Source organism: Arvicanthis niloticus, chromosome 5 (assembly GCF_011762505.2).
Source record: "Arvicanthis niloticus isolate mArvNil1 chromosome 5, mArvNil1.pat.X, whole genome shotgun sequence".
NCBI lineage: Eukaryota > Metazoa > Chordata > Mammalia > Rodentia > Muridae > Arvicanthis > Arvicanthis niloticus.
This window is the reverse complement of record NC_047662.1, coordinates 3,957,746-3,976,707: the sequence shown is the minus strand read 5'-3', so window position 1 is coordinate 3,976,707 and position 18,962 is coordinate 3,957,746. Positions and strand designations below refer to the sequence as shown.

General features: G+C 52.8%; 1 protein-coding gene across 4 annotated transcripts; it reads right to left on the bottom strand.

The window, feature by feature from the left end:
* Positions 1 to 5: 5 nt before the first annotated feature.
* Positions 6 to 12,961, bottom strand: Rnf207 (ring finger protein 207). Of its 4 annotated transcripts, none has more exons than XM_076933646.1 (18): positions 12,858 to 12,961; positions 12,469 to 12,770; positions 11,869 to 12,001; positions 9,079 to 9,223; positions 8,917 to 8,998; positions 8,769 to 8,844; positions 8,560 to 8,685; positions 8,168 to 8,214; positions 7,302 to 7,374; positions 7,162 to 7,230; positions 6,708 to 6,776; positions 6,527 to 6,624; positions 5,656 to 5,842; positions 5,337 to 5,522; positions 5,043 to 5,094; positions 4,511 to 4,628; positions 2,156 to 2,254; positions 6 to 958 (listed from the first exon to the last, which is right to left on the bottom strand). In XM_076933646.1, the coding sequence occupies exons 2-18, from the start codon at positions 12,657 to 12,659 to the stop codon at positions 772 to 774; spliced, it is 1,938 nt and encodes a 645-aa protein (XP_076789761.1). In that variant the 5' UTR covers positions 12,660 to 12,770; positions 12,858 to 12,961; the 3' UTR covers positions 6 to 771. The 4 variants fall into 4 exon arrangements, with proteins under 4 accessions (XP_076789761.1, XP_034357931.1, XP_076789763.1 ...); XM_034502040.2 differs by having other exon boundaries at positions 2,156 to 2,236; XM_076933648.1 differs by having other exon boundaries at positions 8,620 to 8,685.
* Positions 12,962 to 18,962: the final 6,001 nt, after the last annotated feature.

Below are 18,962 nucleotides of genomic sequence, written 5' to 3'. Positions count from 1 at the left end.
TATGCCCGATAACCGTGTCTCGAGAGTTGAGCGCCACCAGCGTCAAGTCATGTGTATTTTGGCTGTCTTCTGAGCACAGTGGTTCTCAGCCTTCCTAATGCTGCCCGGGAAGAACCCTCTAGTACAGTTCCTCAGGTTGCAGTGACCCCCAACCATGAAATGACTTCAGTGCTACTTCATAACTGTAATTTTGTTACTGTTATGAATAGTAATATGAATATCTGACATGCAGGATGTCTGATACAGGACTCCAAAGGGGTTGCGACCCCCAGGTGAGAACCACTGCTTTAGCACTTGTGGGCACCTGAGAGCAGTTGAGGAAATCACACGGAAATTGTCTGTGTGATGACGGAAAACTGGCGTTCGCTGTGTAGGTGAGTCGAGCTGAGTGCTGTCTTAAGACGTGAATCGGAGGCATCATTTACCCTCCCAGAACAGACTGTGGGTCGTGAAGTTTAAAGTTTTTAAGATTTATTTGTGTACTTATTTTACCTGCATGTCTGTGTGCTACATACATGGACTAGAGTTAGAGGTGGTTGTGAGCACCATGTGGGTTCTGGGGTCCGAACCCCAGGTCCTCTGAAAGAGCAGCAGTGTTCCTAACCTCTGAGTCATGCTCACAGCCTGTGTGCCAGTCTTCAGAAAGCTCTGACCCAGTCACTAAGCTGCTCTCTCCACGGGGAGTCACCCTCACTGGGATTTTCCATGCCTCCTTTATTGCGTAAATGCATGGGAGTTAGTTCTTTCCTTCTGCTGTGTCCATCCAGGCTGTCAGGCTTGGTAGCAAGCCCCTTTAGGCCCTGAGCCAGCTCCCCACTTCTCATCTCCTTCCAACTTGGGCCTGAGGCGGTCTTGGTTCTTTAGTGAAGGCCCTTCGGGGAGACTGCTCAGGGCCCAGCCGCCTCCACTGGGCTCAGAAGCCTTGTCTCTTTTCTTGATGGTGCATCCTGCATCAGTTCTACAAGAACAGTTTGATGTGAGCTGGATGACCCCGCCCCTGTCACTTCACTGTGCCCAGCTTTCATAATAGACACTCACAGAGACGATAAAGTACCTGCCTCTCGAGCCTGCTGTCTGCAGTGAGTCACCCCAGGTCATGGCTGTTGGCAGCTCAAACACCAGGGCATCTAAGCATTTCCGCAGCTCACACTGGTGGGGCCCATGGCCTGGGGCTGCCCTACAGCACATCAACTTTGTGCAGAAGCGGGAGACCTTCAACACTGCTTCAGACAGCCCCGAGTACAAGGCCTCTGCCTCAGTGACGCTTGCCTGTTTCTGCTTTATTGTTTTGGAGTGATCATATTGCAGTGTAGCCCAAACTGGCCTAAATTCTCCAAGTAGCCCAGGCTAGTTTTAAGCCCTTACAGTCCAACTTCCATCTCTCTAGTACAGTGGTAAAACATGGAGGTGGGGAGTGTGTGTGCGTGCTCATGTGTTACACATTACATACATGTGCATGTGGAGCCAGAGGACAACCTAGGGTACTGTTCCTCAGGCCCCAGCCACACTGGGGGTCAGGGGACGACAGTCTCTCACTGGCCTAGAGCTTTTCAGGTGGGCAGGCTCTGATGGTGGCCTGGAAGCCCCAGGGTTCCTCCTGTCTCCAGTGCTGAAATGACACTCAGCTGTTTGGCTTGTTCTGTTTTTAGGCAAGGACTCATTATGTAGCCCTGGCTGTTCCAGGGGTTTGGGGGGTGGGAGATATATGTAGATGTATATATTTAAACATATATAAATATGTATATGTTTACATTTCCTGCCCTCAAACTCACAAGGATCCTCCTGCCTCTGCCTCCTTAGTTCTGTGCCTAAAGGTGTGCACCACCATTCGCCTGGAATGACATGCAGGAATTATTAATGTGGTCATTGAAGGTCAAGCGTTTATCCCTGAGCCATCTCCCCAGCCCGTTTGTTTTACAACCTAGGTCTTTTATCTCTCTTGGACATACACAGAGCATGGCTCTAGCTGTTCAACCTCCTTCCCAGTTCTCAGAGTGTCCTGGGAGCGGCCAGCCGACACTGCAGGAGAACCTGGGTGTCTGTTGTTTTCCAGGAGCTGTGCTGGCTTTCAGAGGGTTCAGCACGCAAACCTTGTTTGTCCCAAAGTCTGCGTCTTGCCAGATCACTCACTCAGGCTGGAAAGAACCTGCCTTACCTGGCTGGGATCTCGCCATCCCTGCCTTCGTCATACATGTTCTGCCGGTGCTCCACGTTCTCATCCGAAGGCACCTGGAACCTGGGTGAGAGAAACCGTCTAGGCTGCGTAAGAGCAGGGAAGTCCCACCTGGTGGCTTCAACTTCACACTGCACCCAGACCAGGAAGCAGTAGATCGCCCAGGGCATACTAAGGCTTCTCCCTTGGTCTGGGAACATTTACCAAGGCCTAGAGGTTTGCTGGAGCCACTGGTCAGGCCTGGCTCTCACAAGCTATCTGGTGGTCCAGGATGACACCTCAGGACAAAGGAAACAATAGGCCAGGTAATAGGGAGTGCCAGGCCTGCTTTAGCTGGCAATATGGGACATCTTTTGTTGACATCAATGAGGCCCCATGCGACAGCCTGGAACACAAAGCTTTCAGGCCAAGGTCCAGACATGGGGGCTAGTGCAGCTGCTCCATGGGGAGCTGAAAGGCCACTGTGGCCATGGTGTTGTGTGGCATGACAGAGGTGAGCAGAGGGGCCCTGGAGAGCTGCCATGTCCTGTTGCGATAGGGATTGTAGACTTAAAATGTCGTGACTATGGGACACCTTGAAGGCCACAGGAGGGTTGACTTGTGACAGCAAGGGACAGAGAGAATGGGCTAGAATGGAGAGTTCAGTCTGTGGCTTTTGGTATGGGTTAAAAATGGGTGTCATGACTCATGCCTTTAATCCGAGCACTTGGGAGGCAGAGGTGGTGGATCTCTGAGTTTGAGGTCAGCCTGGTTTATAGAGTGAGTTCCAGGACAGCGGAGGCTACACAGAGAAACTCTGTCTCGAGCAACAAAACAAAGTAAGAGGAAAAAAAAGGCACAGGTGAGAAAAGGAATCAAGCCCACCCCAGGCTCTGACCACATGTGATGCCATTGACCACAATAAGGAGCTGGATGTGGTGGGGGGATGTCCAGACTTCTGTTGGCCACTGCTGAGCTGAAGAGCCTTGGCCCCCCTCACAGAGACACCAAGATGGATGTAGCTGGAGGTGGTTTAGTCCATAGTGTGAACATGCACGTGCACATGGGAGGGGAAAGGAGAGGAGGGGGGCAGGGTCATGAGTGGGGTCACCCTGGGAGAGATAGGAAGATGAGAAACGCCTGGGAGAAACCACCATTCAGGCAGTAGGCTGAGGATCGGAGCAGCCAGGAACCAGGAGATGGCTAGCCACAGGGAAACAATGTGTAAAGCATAGCCGAGAGCGCCCAGAGCCCAAAGAGAGGGAGCAGCACCCAGCCCCACACAGAGGCCTCCAGGGAAGGAAACCAGGAAAGGACCAAAATCTGCAGGCCTCGGAGGTGTCCCTCTGGTGCACCTTGCAGGCCTAGAGCTGTGCAGATGAGCCAGGGTCACCTGCAACATAGAGAACAAACACCTGGACAAGGACTATCTATCAGAGGAAGCGGGCCTTAGCCACAGCTTCCTGAAGAAGAAATCAGAGCTTTCTACTCAGTGGCAAGAGAGTGTCCCCAGGAAACAGCAGGCACTAAGAATAGAGTACCGAAGGGAACTTGAAAGTCAGAGAGGTGCTCCCATGCCGGAGGACTTCAGTATGATGCCCAGAACCCACAGGGATGACTCCTGCTGATGGTCGATCATTCCTCCACACGAGCTCTCTAGCACACGTGTGTGCCTATGAATACATGTACACAAACACACTTTTTTTTTTTTTTTTTTTTTTTTTTTTGGAGATAGGGCCTTACTATTTATTTAATCCTGGCTGGCCTGCAATTTGTCATGTAGACTAAGTTGGCCTCAAACTCACAGAGATCTGCTTGCCGCTGCCTCCTGGATTCTGGCACTAAAGGTGCACAAACACCAGAAACAGCAGAAAACGGAAAGAAAAGCCATAAAATGGGCAAGAAGACAGAAGCAGCTGTTCAGGAAGTACACAAAACCTACAAGGGGAAAAGGTGACAGGGAGGCCAGTGTCCCACACAAAGGAGAACCGGTCAAGTTGGCACCAAACCCCAAAGCAAAAGTCACGGACTTCCAGACTGAGGGGAAACACAGTGGTTGCAATCACCTCATCCTGTGAGATTTCAAGACAGGTCTGCGGGCTTCGGAGAAGAGTAAGGTCACAGTGCACTGTCAGGAATCCTGGGCCTGGCCTGCTCAGTTAACACTCTTTAGAAGTTTTTCTTCCTTTGTTTGAGAAGTCTGGCTGGGTGGGTGAGGCTAGCCTCAGGCTGCCTCAGCCTACAGGGTGCACTGCCACTTCTTAGGCAGACCTTTGCAGATTCTAATACTGGGTTTGCCAGAACCTGGCAGCCTGGGTTGCCGGCTTCCCCACTGGCATCTTTCCTATATATTCTCACCTGGGCTCCAGCCGCTCCTTCACCCTGGCAATGGAGCGGATGTAGGGTGTGATCTGCTTGATGATGGTGGTAAGATAAGCATTCTCCTGCTTCAGCTGGAGGAGGTCATGGAGCTGGGCTGTAAGGTCAAGGCCAGAGTGTTGGATGTTGGTTGGTGTTAGATTCTTGTTCCCAAGCCTGGTACCACCTAGAGATGCCAACTTAAAGTGACATCTGTGATCCAAAGTTGCAGCATGTGGTGTGGACATTCCACCTGCTGGATCTTAACCCCAGATGCAGATGTGAGGCAAAAACTGGGAAAGAGCAGGTGTGTGTGTGTGTGTGTGTGTGTGTGTGTGCGCGCGTGTGTGTGAATGTGCGTGTGCATGTGTGAATGTGCGTGTGCGAATGTGCATGCATGCCTGTGTGTATGTGTGTGTGTGCATGTGCGTGAATGTGCATGCGTGCCTGTGTGTGAGCGTGCACCATTAGTGGCTGACTGGCCCCTCCCCTGCTCCCATGGGGATTAACACGGAGCACTGCTGCCGGGGACCTTCATAAATCTCCTGCTGGGTAGCTACTCGCTGGTAGGACTCCTCCCAAATCTGAAAGAGAAGAGCAGTGTGCCACTTGGGATGGGGAAGAGACATTTCGCTGCTAGTGTTTCTGCTCCGAGAGCCACACACACCACACACCAAGCTGGTCCGCATATTTCTCAGGAGCAAAGCCTCCAGCCACAGAACCGCCAGCATGAGGGTCTGGCAAGGTACCATACCAGGCACTCTCCCCGCTTCCTGCCAAGTGCCTTCTGTAGCCAAGGCTAGATTGAGCTCCTGGGAGAGGTTACCTCCTGGAAGATGGCTCTCATGCCTTCTATGGAGGCATACTGGGAAGCGATCTGCGTGTCCAGCAGCAGGGACCTGTGCAGGACATCCCCCATGATCTCTGCCTTGATGACGGAGTGGTGCTTCGTGAGGTCTCGGTGCAGTTCCTGGACCTGGTCCTTCAGGTTCTGCACCTCCACCTGCAGACCCTGTGGCAGGAGATGAGAGGGGGCGTCGCTACTGCCCGGTCCTCTGGTGGAGGAGTGGCTTCCAGCCAGACAACAGGCTCTTAACGAAGAAGGGGTGGGGCCTCGCAACCCTGCCGTTGCCCAGCCCCCTCACCCGAAAGGAATCCTCATAATGGCGGCAGTGTTCTGTGAAGGGTGTGTCCTCGCCCTCCGCCAGGAGCACCTTCGTGCTAGTGGAACGGTGTGGCAAGGGTTTCTGGACAGGTGACCCTGACATCTTTCCCACTGGAGAGGGACAGCTGGGTGTCTTCAGCACCTTGGGGCCTGAGCCTCCTGCCAACCTGCGGAGAAAGCCAGTGTGCATAGGGGAGAGGGTTGGTCCTTCCCTCCTCCGACTCCCTTGGCTGCTCAGGGAGCCACTGACCCCTCAACCCACCCGCAGGATAGAACTCCTGGAAGCTCTCAAGGGCCCCTGGCAAGGCCAAAGGAAGGGCAACTACGTGATTTGGTGGTTTCTAAAAGCCACCCCCATCCCCACCCCGCACCCCGGGTTGGATCTGGTCACACCGAGGTGCGAGGTGCGCTCACTCCCATGACACATAAGATCTGAACTGACAGCTGCTCTCACTGGCTCTCTTGGATCTGGGTTGGAGAGCTCAGCCCTGCACATGCTGGCTTCACAACTTTAAATCTCTCCGAGGCTCTCAGGCTTTCAACTGTGCCGGAAACTCCGATTCACAGTGACTCTGCACCCCTCCATACACCCCCGAAAGTGTCCAGCCCAGCCTGCTTGAAAGCGGTGCAGGAACTGAGGAACACCCAGTCTCTCAGCCGTTCCTGACCAAGCTGCTCGCCTGCCCCAGGCTTCCTGTCCCAGCGTTCTCAAGGGCTAGTCCACGTCCCTCCGTCTCAGACTGTCGACTGGCCCAGACCCCAAGAGCGGAGCTGGGCGCTCTGGTGGCGCTTTGACCGCACCCCCTCCCCGCCTTTCTCAGTGATCTCGCTCGCCCGCCTGGTTGGCTCACGTGTTGGTGCCGCCCGCGGTGGACGCAGCCCGGCGTGGCCCCAGCAGCAGCAGCGGCTCCAGGCAGCGCGCGAACTCTGCGCGGTGGTCGCTGGCGATCTGGACCGGGGATTGGGTCATGAGCAGTTCTTCTCCTAACCCGGTGTCCCCCAGCCCCGACCCCCGACGGGGCGCCCGCGCACCTTGCTGCTCTGAGCCGGTCTTAGGCGATGAGGCCGCCTGACGATGCCTTGAAGTCTCTCCATCAGCTCCTGCCGCAGGGAAAGAGTTCAGGACGAGGGGGTGTGACAAGGAGGTAGCAGCCAGGGTGGGAGAGAAAAATGAAGGCACTGGAGCTGGTCTAGCGGACGTTTGACCTTGGCTCCCTTAGAAGTTCCATCCTTCCTCTAGGAGTGGCCCAGACACAGGTACTACCCACACCCATAGGAAGGGAGGTGGGGTCCCGCAGACGGGCGCTGCAGTTTGGTGGGACAGAGGCTTCTTATGCTCACTGTCCCTTTAAAAGGGATTCACCTGGTCCGAAAAGGGCTTGTGGTGGAAGGGAAGAGAAGCCCAGAGACCCCCAGCCACCCTGCAGACGATGTGAGACAGTGAGGACAGGGGAGAGGGGATCCTGCAGGAGCCGGACACACTCACATAACCCAGATCCAGAAACTCAGCTTTGCTGGCCAAGGTGAGGAAGGAAGAGCAGATGACCAGGTGAACCTGCGGGGGAGGGGGCGTGCTCACTGTCTGGGCTGTGGGCTGTGTCCAGCCCTACACACCCTCAACCTTACCTGTAGGGTGGGCAGCAAGGAGGCCAGGTGGGTCAGCTGTTCCTTGAAGGCTTTGTCCTTCTCTTCATATTGGCTGGGGGAGGGGCGGGCTAGGCTGCATGGTCTCCAAGGGAGGGGATGCCTGCCCCACCTGGAGGATCTTGCAATCTACAGCCCCGTCTCTTCACTAGTGTGTGTGTGTGTGTGTGTATGTGTGTTGTTCATTGTGTGCTTGTGTGACAGGATGCACATCATGTATACATAAGCATATGGAGGCCAGAGGTCAACAGCAGGTGTCTTCCTTGATAACCTTCAACCTTGCTTTTTGAGACAGCATCTCACTGAACTCGGAGATCACCCATTGGCTAGGCTGTCTGGTTAGTGAGCCCCAGGAGTCATCTTGTCTCTGCTTGCCTGGGGGGGTGGTTGGGAGTATAGCTATGGCCACTGCATTGTTTTAAACTGTGTACTGGAGGTGTGACTTTGGATCCTTGTGTTTCTGTGGCTTGTACTGACTGAACCATTTTCTTAGCTCGGGGTTTTGTTTTGTTTGTTTGTTTGTTTGATTGTTGAAGCAAAGTCTCCTGTGGCCCAGGCTGGTTTTGAACTAGATGTGTAGCAGAAGCTGGCTTTGAACTCCTGATCTGCCCGCCTCTACCTTCCAAGAGCTACAATTACAGGCTTGCACCACCATGGTGGGCTTCCCACCAACTGTGTGTGTGTGTGTGGGGGGGCTTCCCTGTTTCTTCTTCCTTTCTTCACTGGGAACACCCTGCCCACTTTTGGTGACAGCCACCTGTGTGTCCTCTCCCCAGCCCACCTCCAGTGTGAAGTGGAATTGCTCTGAGCCGGAGGTGGAGGGTGGGGGCAGGGACTTCACTACTCACCTTTGCACAGTCTGCAGTAGCAGCGCTTTCCTCTCTGCCAGTCTGTCCTGGGAGAGAGAGCCCACCACTGACCTGCGGACCTGGCTCTGCCATCCCCTACCATAATGCCTTGGGGCATAGGCACAGACCGAATGCTTAGCATAGAGCTCTGCCGTGTGGCCTTCCTCCTTCCTGCATGACACTGCCTGAGAACCTAGGTGCTTCCACCGTCTAAGTGTCTCCTCTCTGGTGCAGTCTTCTAACACTAGCCTAGTCTGGTGTTAAAAGACTGCATCCTCTGGAACTCTGCAGGCAACTGTGATTAATGCCTAAAAGGCAATGTGACTTAACACCTGCCGCTACACTGGAAACTCCATGAGGGTCCCCGGGAAGTTCCTGGTCCCACCCCTCACCTGCATGCTGCCAAAGAGTGCGTGGATGGCTGCCTCTTCTTCGGCGGCACTGTGCCTCACCTCTTCCACCATGGCCTGTAGCAGCGCGATGGCCTCTTTCGTGGCTGTCTGCAGGGCCTTCACTGCCTGGGAACAGCAGGGTCTCAACTCCACTCCTCCGCGTTCTCGCAGCCCCCACCCCATCCCGCTCCTTGGTCCCTCTCTCTCACCAGCACCGCCTGCTCCAGCCGCTCGCAACCTTGCACGTAAGCGGACTCCAGGTCCTCACAGTGGGCCCGGCTCTCCCTGGCGGGAAGCAGCTACTAAGATCCGCTCCGTCCACGCTCCGCCCATTCCCTGCCTGCTCCCTCTACCCACCCCTGCATGTCCCGAAAGCAGCGGATGCACAGCAGCGACTTCTTGTCGGTGGAAAACATGATGTAGGGCTCCGAATGTAGCGCTGGGGGCGAGGCGCAGTGATGAGAGCCCGGAGACAGGCCCGCCTGGTCCCCGCCCCTGGTCAAGGTGTGCCTCACTCACTACACTTCTGGATCACGTCGCGGCTGCGCTGGCCCAGGGCTACAATGTCGTGGCGCGCGAACATGCGCGCGCGGTGCGTCTCTTCGCGGCAGCGCGCGCACAGGGGTTGCCCGCAGGTGTTGCAGAAATAGGTGGTCTCTGAGTCCTGGGGACCGAGAACTGGCTCAGACCGCCCTGGCCTCGGGCTAGAGTTCTAAAAACACAACTAAACCCAGTACTAGGACCACAGTCATCGTGTCGTTGAATGCATCAGTCCTAGCCCAGGGAAGGGGCCGACTAAACCCAGCTCCTTCCTCCAGTCCCCAGTAGCGGAACTTACATTAATTAAAAATTACTTTTATCGATTCACTTGTGTTTGTGGGTGAGTGCCCAAGTAACACACCATGCGAGTGGGTTCTGGGAAAGGCAGCAAGTGTCCCCACCTGCGGTGCCAACTTCCTGACCCTCCTCCCTGGGCTCCACTACACCCCAGATTAAGATGAGGGTGTTGGGGGCTGGACAGATGGCTCAGCAGTTACGAGCACTGGCTGCTCTTCCAGAGGACTTGCGTTCGAGTCAGGATGTGCACAACCGTCTGCAACACCCATCCTAGGGGATCTGAGGTCCTCTTCTGGCTTCTGAGGACACCAAACACCCACTTGGTGCACAGACATATAGGCGGACAAAACACCCATACACATTTTTAAAAAAGCAAATAAAATTAAAAAAAAAAAAAAAAAACCAGGACAACCAGGGCTAGGCAAGTAGGTGTAGGGAGGGCAGGGGGCTTAGAGAGGCAGTTCCCAGACACTGTAGTGTAAAGCCTTCGAGGAGATAGCACAAGCATCAGGCCCCCTTGGTACTCTCAATAATGGACATGGTGGTGTGCCCCTGCCCAGGCACCAAGCATTGGCTCCACAGGCAGGCCCACTTGATCACCGTCTTTTCCCAGCTTGGCAAACTAGGCCAAATCACAAGCCCTGGGCCCTGTCAGGCTTCTGAGCTCCAGCATACCCTTCTCCCTACAGGAACCAGCTGTGGATAGAGGCTGCCACCTCAGTGTCTGACGGCAAGGTGCATGGTAGCCTGGGACCCAGGGACAGTGAGAGGAAGCAGAGGAGGGGAGACCATCCCCCCACTCAGATTTCTTCGGCCATCTGGAGTGAGAACTCAGTGGGGAAGGGCATGTTGTATAAGCACCCTCAGGGACTCAGGGGCAGCCCCAGGGCTGAGTCCAGAGCTTGGGGTGTAATGGCCATAGCCATGGCTGTGATCCATCAAACCCTACTTCTCTTAAAAATGTTTATTTTCATTTCACGTGCTCTGGTGATTTTTTCCTATATGTGTATCTGTGTGGGGTTGTGAGCTGCCATGTGGTTGCTGGGAATTGAACTCAGGACCTCTGGAAGAGCAGCCAGTGTTCTTACTGCTGAGCCAGCCATCTGTCTCCTTAGCTCTCAAGGCTCACTTGTCCTTTTTTTTTTTGGTGTTTCGAGACAGGGTTTCTCTGTATAGCCCTGGCTGTCCTGGAACTCACTCTGTAGACCAGGCTGGCCTCAAACTCAGAAATCCGCCTACCTCTGCCTCCCAAGTGCTGGGATTAAAGGCGTGCGCCACCACCGCCCGGCGTCATTTTGGTTTTTTTAACCACCTGTGTGCAGGTACATGTGTGCCAGAGAATGTGCGTGGAGGTCAGAGGTCAAACTCAAATCAGCGAGTATTTCTACCCGCTGATATCCAGCTGGCCCAATACTGGTTTTCTCTCTCTCTCTCTCTCTCTCTCTCTCTCTCTCTCTCTCTCTCTCTTTTATTTATTTTATGTATATGAGTACACTATAGCTGTCTTCAGACACACCAGAAGAGGGCATCGGATCCCATATTACAGATGGTTGTGAGCCACCATGTGGTTGCTGGGAATTGAACTTGGGACCTTCGGAAGAGCAGTCAGTGCTCTTAACCTCTGAGCCATCTCTCCAGCCCCTCTTTCTCTCTTTTTAAAAAGGATTTTCTTATATTTGCCTGGATGTCTGTCTGTCTGTCCGTGTAACGCGTGCATCCCTGCTGCCCTTGGAAACGGGAAGGGAAACCAATTCCCCTAGGACTGGAGTTACAGACAGGTGTGAGCCACCATGTGGGTGACCGCAATTGAGCCCCAGTCCTCTGGAAGAGTAGCCAGTGTCTTAACCACGGACCCCTCGCTCCTGCCCCGAAGCCTCCCAGTCTTTACATTGAGAGCCAAGACCATTTCCTCATAGCCCCGCCCCCTGCCTTGCCTGCCATCTTTATTCCTGGGTGAAGCTTTTTCATCATGAGGTGTGTACTCTCTCTGAGCCTCTTTCCTGCTCCAGGGCCATCAGACTGCTACATGCCATTGCATAAGGGTGGGTGCCTTCCCTCCAGCCCCCTGCTGTCCCTCCAGCTACTTACAGCTGCAAACAATATTGGCTTTAGCTACCTCTGTGTGCTTAAGTAGTAGAGGGTCACCAAGAGTCCCCTAGACCTGGGAACTAAGCCACTGCTCCCGTGATAGCTCATAACTCCACCCTGACCTGGGGACCCTAAAGTTAGCTCTCCCTGAGTTGAATGGCCTTGACTCCTGTTCCTATCTGGGTATTGGCTCAAGTTATTTTTTTTTTCCTGGATCTTGCTCTCCCCACCAGTGGGAACAATGGGGGCATGTCTGGAGTCCAAGGGACCCCAGAAGGTGGCTGGAGACTTCATTGATGCTTGTTCATTACTAGGACACATCTGGACATGCTCTAAGTGTTAGGGACCGTGTCGTCTGACACCCGCCGCCTTCTGCCCTCTCACCTGCTTGCTGCACTCCAGGTCACAGTTGGCACAGCACACGGCCTCCACGCCATCCCCAGAGCTGTCCACCAGGAACTGCAGCAGCCGGTCCACTGGTGGGAGGCCACTGGGAGCCTTCACCAGAGTCTGGTGCCTGCAGAAAGGCTGCAGCCAAGATCTGGACACCCTTGGAGGAATCTCTCCCCACTACCCTTCACATTCCAGGCAGGAGCTAAAAATAGCAGTATCAGGGTAGTGGGGTCTGATATAAATACAGCAGCCAGCTCGACCTGAGGGCTCTACCCTGCCCAGTGACTGCGTAAGCCTGTCTATATTATACGGGAACAGTTACCCAACAGACCTCTTATCTCACTGGGACATTCTGAGCACCCGCACCTCTCCTCCAGCCCTACCGTAGCCCCCCCTGACTCTGGGAAGCTTGTGGTAAGGGTCATCTAACTGCCTCTGTTAACCTAACCTATAAGGGGGTTTCGGTAACAATAATTCTGTTTATGATAACAGACTGTTCTCATGTCTCCTGCCTAGGCTCGGAACCTCACCTACGTAGGCCCTCCCCAGGATCAGGGCAAACTTCACCCTCTCTGGATTTGGGGCACTTACTGGCACAGTGGACAGGACAGGCGGCCATCGGTGGCCCGGCCACGCAAGCAGCCAGCGCAGAAGTTGTGGAAACAGTCCAGCAGGCACGGGCGCTCGTACTGTGCGTGGCACAGCGGACACACGAGTGGATGGCCACTCGCAGCATCCAGGGCACCTAGGCCCTCCAGAGGCGCAAAAATCGCTCCAGACATTTATGTGGAAGAACAGGGCAGACAGGACAGCGGCCAAGATTCCTGGAGCCCGGGTCACGTCCCTCTTACCTGGTCCTCCTGGATATGACTTAGCCAATGGCTTTGGGGATGCTGGAATGCAAAGCCGGTAGCGCTCCAGCAGAGACAACAACGAGAGGGGGACGGGATTGATAGGGGCCCAGGCCACCAGTCGCCTACCTCTTTCATAGTCCCTTGGCTGTGGCTCTGCGGGGGAGTGGTTAGCCCTAGAAGGTCAGGTTGCCAGGCTGGGAAGTGCTTCCTTCCCCTTCGTCACATCTCCCACACTCTCTCCTTTTGCAATTCTCCGCCCTACGTCCTCTGCGTGACCTGGAGTTGTTTCTTCCTCGAAGTGTTGCTGCTTTGTAGATCCAGGTCCAGGACCAAACTGGTGCTAATCTATCAGAGACTGTCGCCGCTCTACCCGGCGCCTGGAAGGAGCGGAAAAACACGGTGCATGGTGAGGGTCCCAGACTACACTAGACTTCACGCGAGACTGGAGCGCAGAGGCCGAGGACACCGGATCCCGGGTCGGATCTTCAGCCAGCGGTTCAAGGTTTCCCTGGCTAAGCTGGAACTCTTTAGTTTAGGACCTGAGAGGGAACTGTGGGTCTTATAGGCTCCGTTTCCTCCATGGCCGGCTGGGGGCTCCAGAGAGGAGTCCAAAATCTCTAGTGAGCTTTAGAGTCTAGGCCTGGCTAAGCCGGGTGTGGTGTTCAGTCTAGTTACTGACCTCTCCAAACTGGTCTCAAGGTGATGGGGTGAGACTTCCCACACCTGTGAAAAGCCCTGTGTTCAGAGGTGTGGGTTTGGGTGGGAGGTTGGGATCAAAGGATTCCTCTGTCCTACCCTGTTCTACGCTGTGTGCCCTCCCTTCCTGGGGGCATGCTCCTTCCTGGGAGGATGCTCCCTTCCTGGGGGGATGCTCTTGGCTTTTTATAGTCATGTTTCCCTAAACTCCTAAAGCAGCTCATAAATCAAATGATTTCCATAAATCAAATCCAGGGCTTGACCCCCAGAGAAGTCTTATTCACTTGTTAGAAAAAACTGCAGCGGTTAGGATTTAAAACACGAGCCAGAGTTTGCCAGAAGGCAGTAAATTCTCTTTCCTGAAAAGACTCTACCATGTTATTTATAGTGTGCATGCGTGCATGCGAATGGGCCTGTGGAGATCACAGGGCGACTTGCAGGAAGTCCGTTTTCTCTCCTCCATCCATTTAAGTCTGGGGGTCGAACTCAGGACATCCAGCCTGGCAGCAAGTGCCCGTTAACTTTTGAGCCATCCTGCTGGCCCTACCTGTATTTGTTGTTGCTTTGGGTTTTTTGTTTTGTTTTTTTAAGATTTATTTATTTATGTGAGTGCATGCCTGGTCACAATCTCCAGGCACACATTGGTTGCTGGGAATTGAACCGAGGACCTCTGGAAGCGTAGTCAGTGCTCTTAACCACTGAGCCACCTCTCCAGCCCCTGCCCCCACCACACCTGTTTTTTTTAAGGGCCTTCCCAGCTCTGAAGGCCCTTTAGTTACAATAGCAACTAAAGAGTTAATGCTTAGAAGCCCCGGCACTTTCCTTAAACTGGTCTTGGCTACTTTGTTCCTGATACTAATCTATCTATCTATCTATCTATCTATCTATCTATCTATCTATCTAGTAAATGGTGAAACTTAGTACAAGGAAGAAGAGAGGGAGGGAGGGAGGAAGGGAGAGACAGAGAGACAGAGGGAGAGAGACAGAGAGACAGAGAACAAATTGGGTGTATGCTTTGCTTAGGAGTGGCCCAACAGGGGCTGGAGAGATGAGATGGCTCAGTGGTTAAGAGCACTGAGTGCTCTTCCAGAGGTCCTGAGTTCAATTCCCAGCAACCACACGGTGGCTCACAACCATCTGTAATAGGGTCTGATGGCCACTGAGCCCTCCCTCCAGCCCCTATATGTTTTATTTTATATAGATGAGTGTTTTGCCTGCATTCATGGCTGGGAACCACATGCATGCAGTGCTGGTGGACACCAGGAGAGGGAGCCAGATCCCCTGGAACTGGAATTACAGATGATTATGAGCCACCATGTGGGTGCTGGAACCCCTCCCCATTATCTGCAAAAATGTTCTTCTGAGCAATTTCTCCAGCTCTGTTTTTGTTTTGGAGGCAGGGTCTCACTATGTAGCCCAGGCTGCCCTCAAATGTTGGGTCCTCCTGCCTCTACCTCCTGAGTGCTGGAATTATAGCTGTCAAACCACCATGCAGACACTGGATATTCTTGAACTTGTGTTTCTTTAATCCGTGTGTTTATGTATTAAATGAGCAGCTACTGTGGGCTGGATACTGTACCAGGCATTGGGACAAATAAGGAAACATACCACTTGTCTTAGTTAGGGTTTTACTGCTGTGAACAGACGCCATGGCCGAGGCAACTCTCATAAGGACAACATTTAATTGGGGCTGGCTTACAGGTTCAGAGGTTCAGTCCATTATCATCAAGGCAGGAGCATGGTAGTATCTAGGCAGGCATGGTGCAGGAGGAGCTGAAGATGAGATCTTCATCTGAAGGCTGCTAGCAGAATACTGGCTTCCAGGCAGCTAGGATGAGGGTCTTAAAGCCCACACCCACAGTGCAACACCCACTCCAACAAGGCCACACCTACTAGTAGTGCCAATTCCTGGGCTGAGCATATAGAAACCATCACACCCCTCAGGGTTAACTGAGTATACAAATAAAACCAGCAATGTCAGACTGTGTCAAATTGCAATATTATTTAATATTGTAATAAGGGAAATATAAAGAAGAGTGTGTGTGGGGGGGGAGTGGAGCTCCAGGCCACACTAACGTATCAGAAGCGGAGGAGAATACTGAACTTGAGACTTTGGAGGCCACAAATATCCCAAGCAACTGCAAGGTCCCAAGACCTTGAATAAATTAGAGAAAAGACCAGCGTGGATGGAGATGAAGTCGCAGGACGGGTAAGGTGAGACCCTGGAGAACCCTGAGTGCTGGCAAGCCCAGCAAGGAGGAGGGAAGGGTGAGGGGTCAGGACGAGAGATACATGAGAAAGATGGAGAACGGCGGTCAGGTGACCTTTGTAGGAGGAGCTATCCTTGTGCTGAGAGTATCTGACCTGAGTGCATTCATCAGAAGAGTGAGGGCAAAACTCAAAGCTATCACCCCCAAACCAGGCTCTGTGCACAAGGGTGGGGGAGGGCTGGCCAACGGCAGGGACGTTGGGGTCCTGAGCTAGGAAATGTCCGGAGTTCTAGAGGGAAGAGAGGGAGTTGCTGCAGAATGAATGGGGTTGTCTTCCCGCCAGGAGGGGCTGCCTAAAGCAGCAGGCAGGAAGGCAGAGGCTGCCAAGGCTGGAGTGTCCACACAGCCTTCCTGGGTGCCAAGGGGAGCCATTAACTGTGAGGAAAAGTTGGCAAGTCAGCCACGCTCTAGTCAGGAGACCGCACACTGCCCCTGCAGTAATGTCAAGCCCCAGTGAACTCTGGAAATAAGGCAAGTGGGGGCTGGTGAGATGGCTCAGAGGGTGGAGATGCTTGCTGCCAAGTGACCTGAGCTTTACACACACACACACACACACACACACACACACACACACACACACACACAAACACACACACACAGAGAGACACTCACACTTTTTTTTAACTTGAAAAGGGGAAGGATGCTCAGTGGTTAGCGACTGCTCTTCATCCAGAGGCTTTGGGTTCTGTCCCCAGCACCTACATCAGGTGGTTCATAGATGACTGTCACTCCAGCTCTAGGGCAACCAATGCCCTCCAAGCATGCACACACACATACCACGCTCCATCCACATAATTAAAAAAAAAAAAATGCTGCCAGGTGGTGGTGGTACACAATCCCAGCACTCAGGACGCAGAGGCAGGAGGATCTCTCTGTGAGTTTGAGGTCAGCCTGGTCTACAGAGCGAGTTCCAGGACAGCCAGGGCTACACAGAGAAACCCTGTCTCGAAAAACAAAACAAACAAAACAAAACAAACAAACAAACAAACAAAACAAAATTCTAAATCTATTGAAAACCTGAGCCTGGCACATCAAAGCGGGGCTCCGCCCTTGTAGCCTGAGATGGGGCATTTCAGCAAGTAAAAACTGTGAAGAGAATCAGATCCCCTTCCCACCACCGTGGAGTCACTGAAGGAGCTTATGGTCTCTGGAGTAAGTAATAAACAAACCGTTTTGTTCTCTGGGTCTGGTTTTCTGACTTTTGTTTTTCTTCCTGGGAGCCACTCTCTCCCTCGGGCAGTTAGGTTAGATTCCAGGAAAACAAAAAACAAAAAAGATGGATAAACATCTTTATGATAATCTCCAAAAGTATCCCCCCAGGCAGAGTGAGCCTCGAAGGTCAGGTCACCTTACCTGAGGAAAATCGCCTGGAGCAGGAGTCACCTCTAGGGAACTGACTGCTTTTTAGCCAGGACAGCAGGGCTTCCGAGTCCCTCACAGAACCAGAACAGTGATGCTGCCCAGCCAGCCCGCTAGCCTGACAGATTACCTGCTCTGCCGCCTGTCCTCCGCTTACAGATAGACTTGGATTCACTCCCTTTATCTGTCCATGTCAATTAAATTGCACTTCTTTAGTATTTGTCTTTTTTCTCTAGTACATTGGACAGGTGAGTGTCTAGGCTTGTGGGATTCCTGGAGCTGATGGATTTTGCCCTAAATAAATCACACGTTGAACCTTCCTAAGCTAGGGCTGAGTTCTCTTTCTCCTTAAGACAAGCTGGCTCTAAATTTGTAGTAACGCTCCTGCCTCAGCCTCCTGGGTGCCTCCATTACAGACATAAGCCACCATCCACACCAAGCTTCTGTCTGTGGGCTTTAACAGAATATTTAAGGGATTTTAAAAACTTTTTTCCAAGGCTCTTAAGATGGCTCAGAGGGGCTGGGCGGTGGTGGCGCACGCCTTTAATCCCAGCACTTGGGAGGCAGAGGCAGGCGGATTTCTGAGTTCCAGGCCAGCCTGCTCTACAGAGTGAGTTCCAGGACAGCCAGGGCTACACAGAGAAACCCTGTCTCGAAAAAACCAAAAAACCAAAAACCAAAACAATAACAACAACAACAAAAAAGATGGCTCAGAGGGAAAGGATACCTGTTTAGGAGCTCAACAACCTGAGTTTGGATCCTCAGGACTCTCTCTCAGACTAAAAAAGTGTTTTCTACCTCTACCCAAAGCTGGGTATGTCGCCCCCACCAAAAATGATTAATAAAATATTTTTTAAAAAGTTTTTTTCAGGGCTAGTTAGATGGCTCAGCATGTAAGGGCACTTGCCACCCAACCTGACTTCTTGGGAAGGAAGGGACAGACTCGAACAAGTACACTAGCGTATATTAGCATGGTGTAAGCATGGCGCTGAGGTCTCAGATGTGTTGGGTTGAATTTATAACCATTCTGGAATGGGTGGCGTCTTCCAGCCACAGGGTTGACGGACACCATAGCCCCTTTAAAGAGGGGAGACTCAGACGAATGAGGAGGGTTATCTGGGGGCTATGAGAAGGAAGAGCTGTATTTCTGCAAGTATTGGAATAAATGAATATCAATGCTGCTTCTGGAATGTTCCAACTCCCTCTGACAGAATAAAGCAAGGGTGGGTAATGACAACACTCAACAAGAAGGAAGCAAAGCCACTTCTTATAGAACTTAATTTTCCGTGACTGCCAAAGCAGGAAAGTTTGTAGTATCACAGTGCCAAGAACAGCAGGCTGCCCCTGGGTACGACGACGGTTGATGCCTGTAATCTCAGAATTTGGGAGAATGAGGCAGGAGAATGCTGAGTCTAAGGCCAGCTTGGGGTAGATAGTGATCTTCAGGCCAGCCTGGTCTATGGAATGATACGGAGTGAGGCTCTGTCTCAACCACACCAAACCAAAACGTAGGTAATCAAACCAAGCAGGAGATAAAACAGCAGGCAGCTTTAAAGCCTGTCGAGTAAGCAGACACTGACTTTAACCTGACCAATCATCACGGTGTTTCCTTTAAAGATTGTAAATCAAAGCCGGGCTTTTACGGAATCCAGGTAACAGAACTGGACGGTGTGGTCACAGTTCAGGATCCGGGAGGACATAACTCTCTAGGAACACAAAGGGCCATGTCAAGGAGCTGTACACCTCGGGAGGAAAACCCTCACTACGCACTTGCGGTTGATGAGCGAAAATAAGGCGCTGAACGCGGCTGAACCAGACCCTGCATTGACCAGATTTGGGTGGCCCTGGAAAGCTGGCGGAGGCATTCTGGCACTGGGGAAGTAGAAGGCGTCAGCTTGAACTTAAG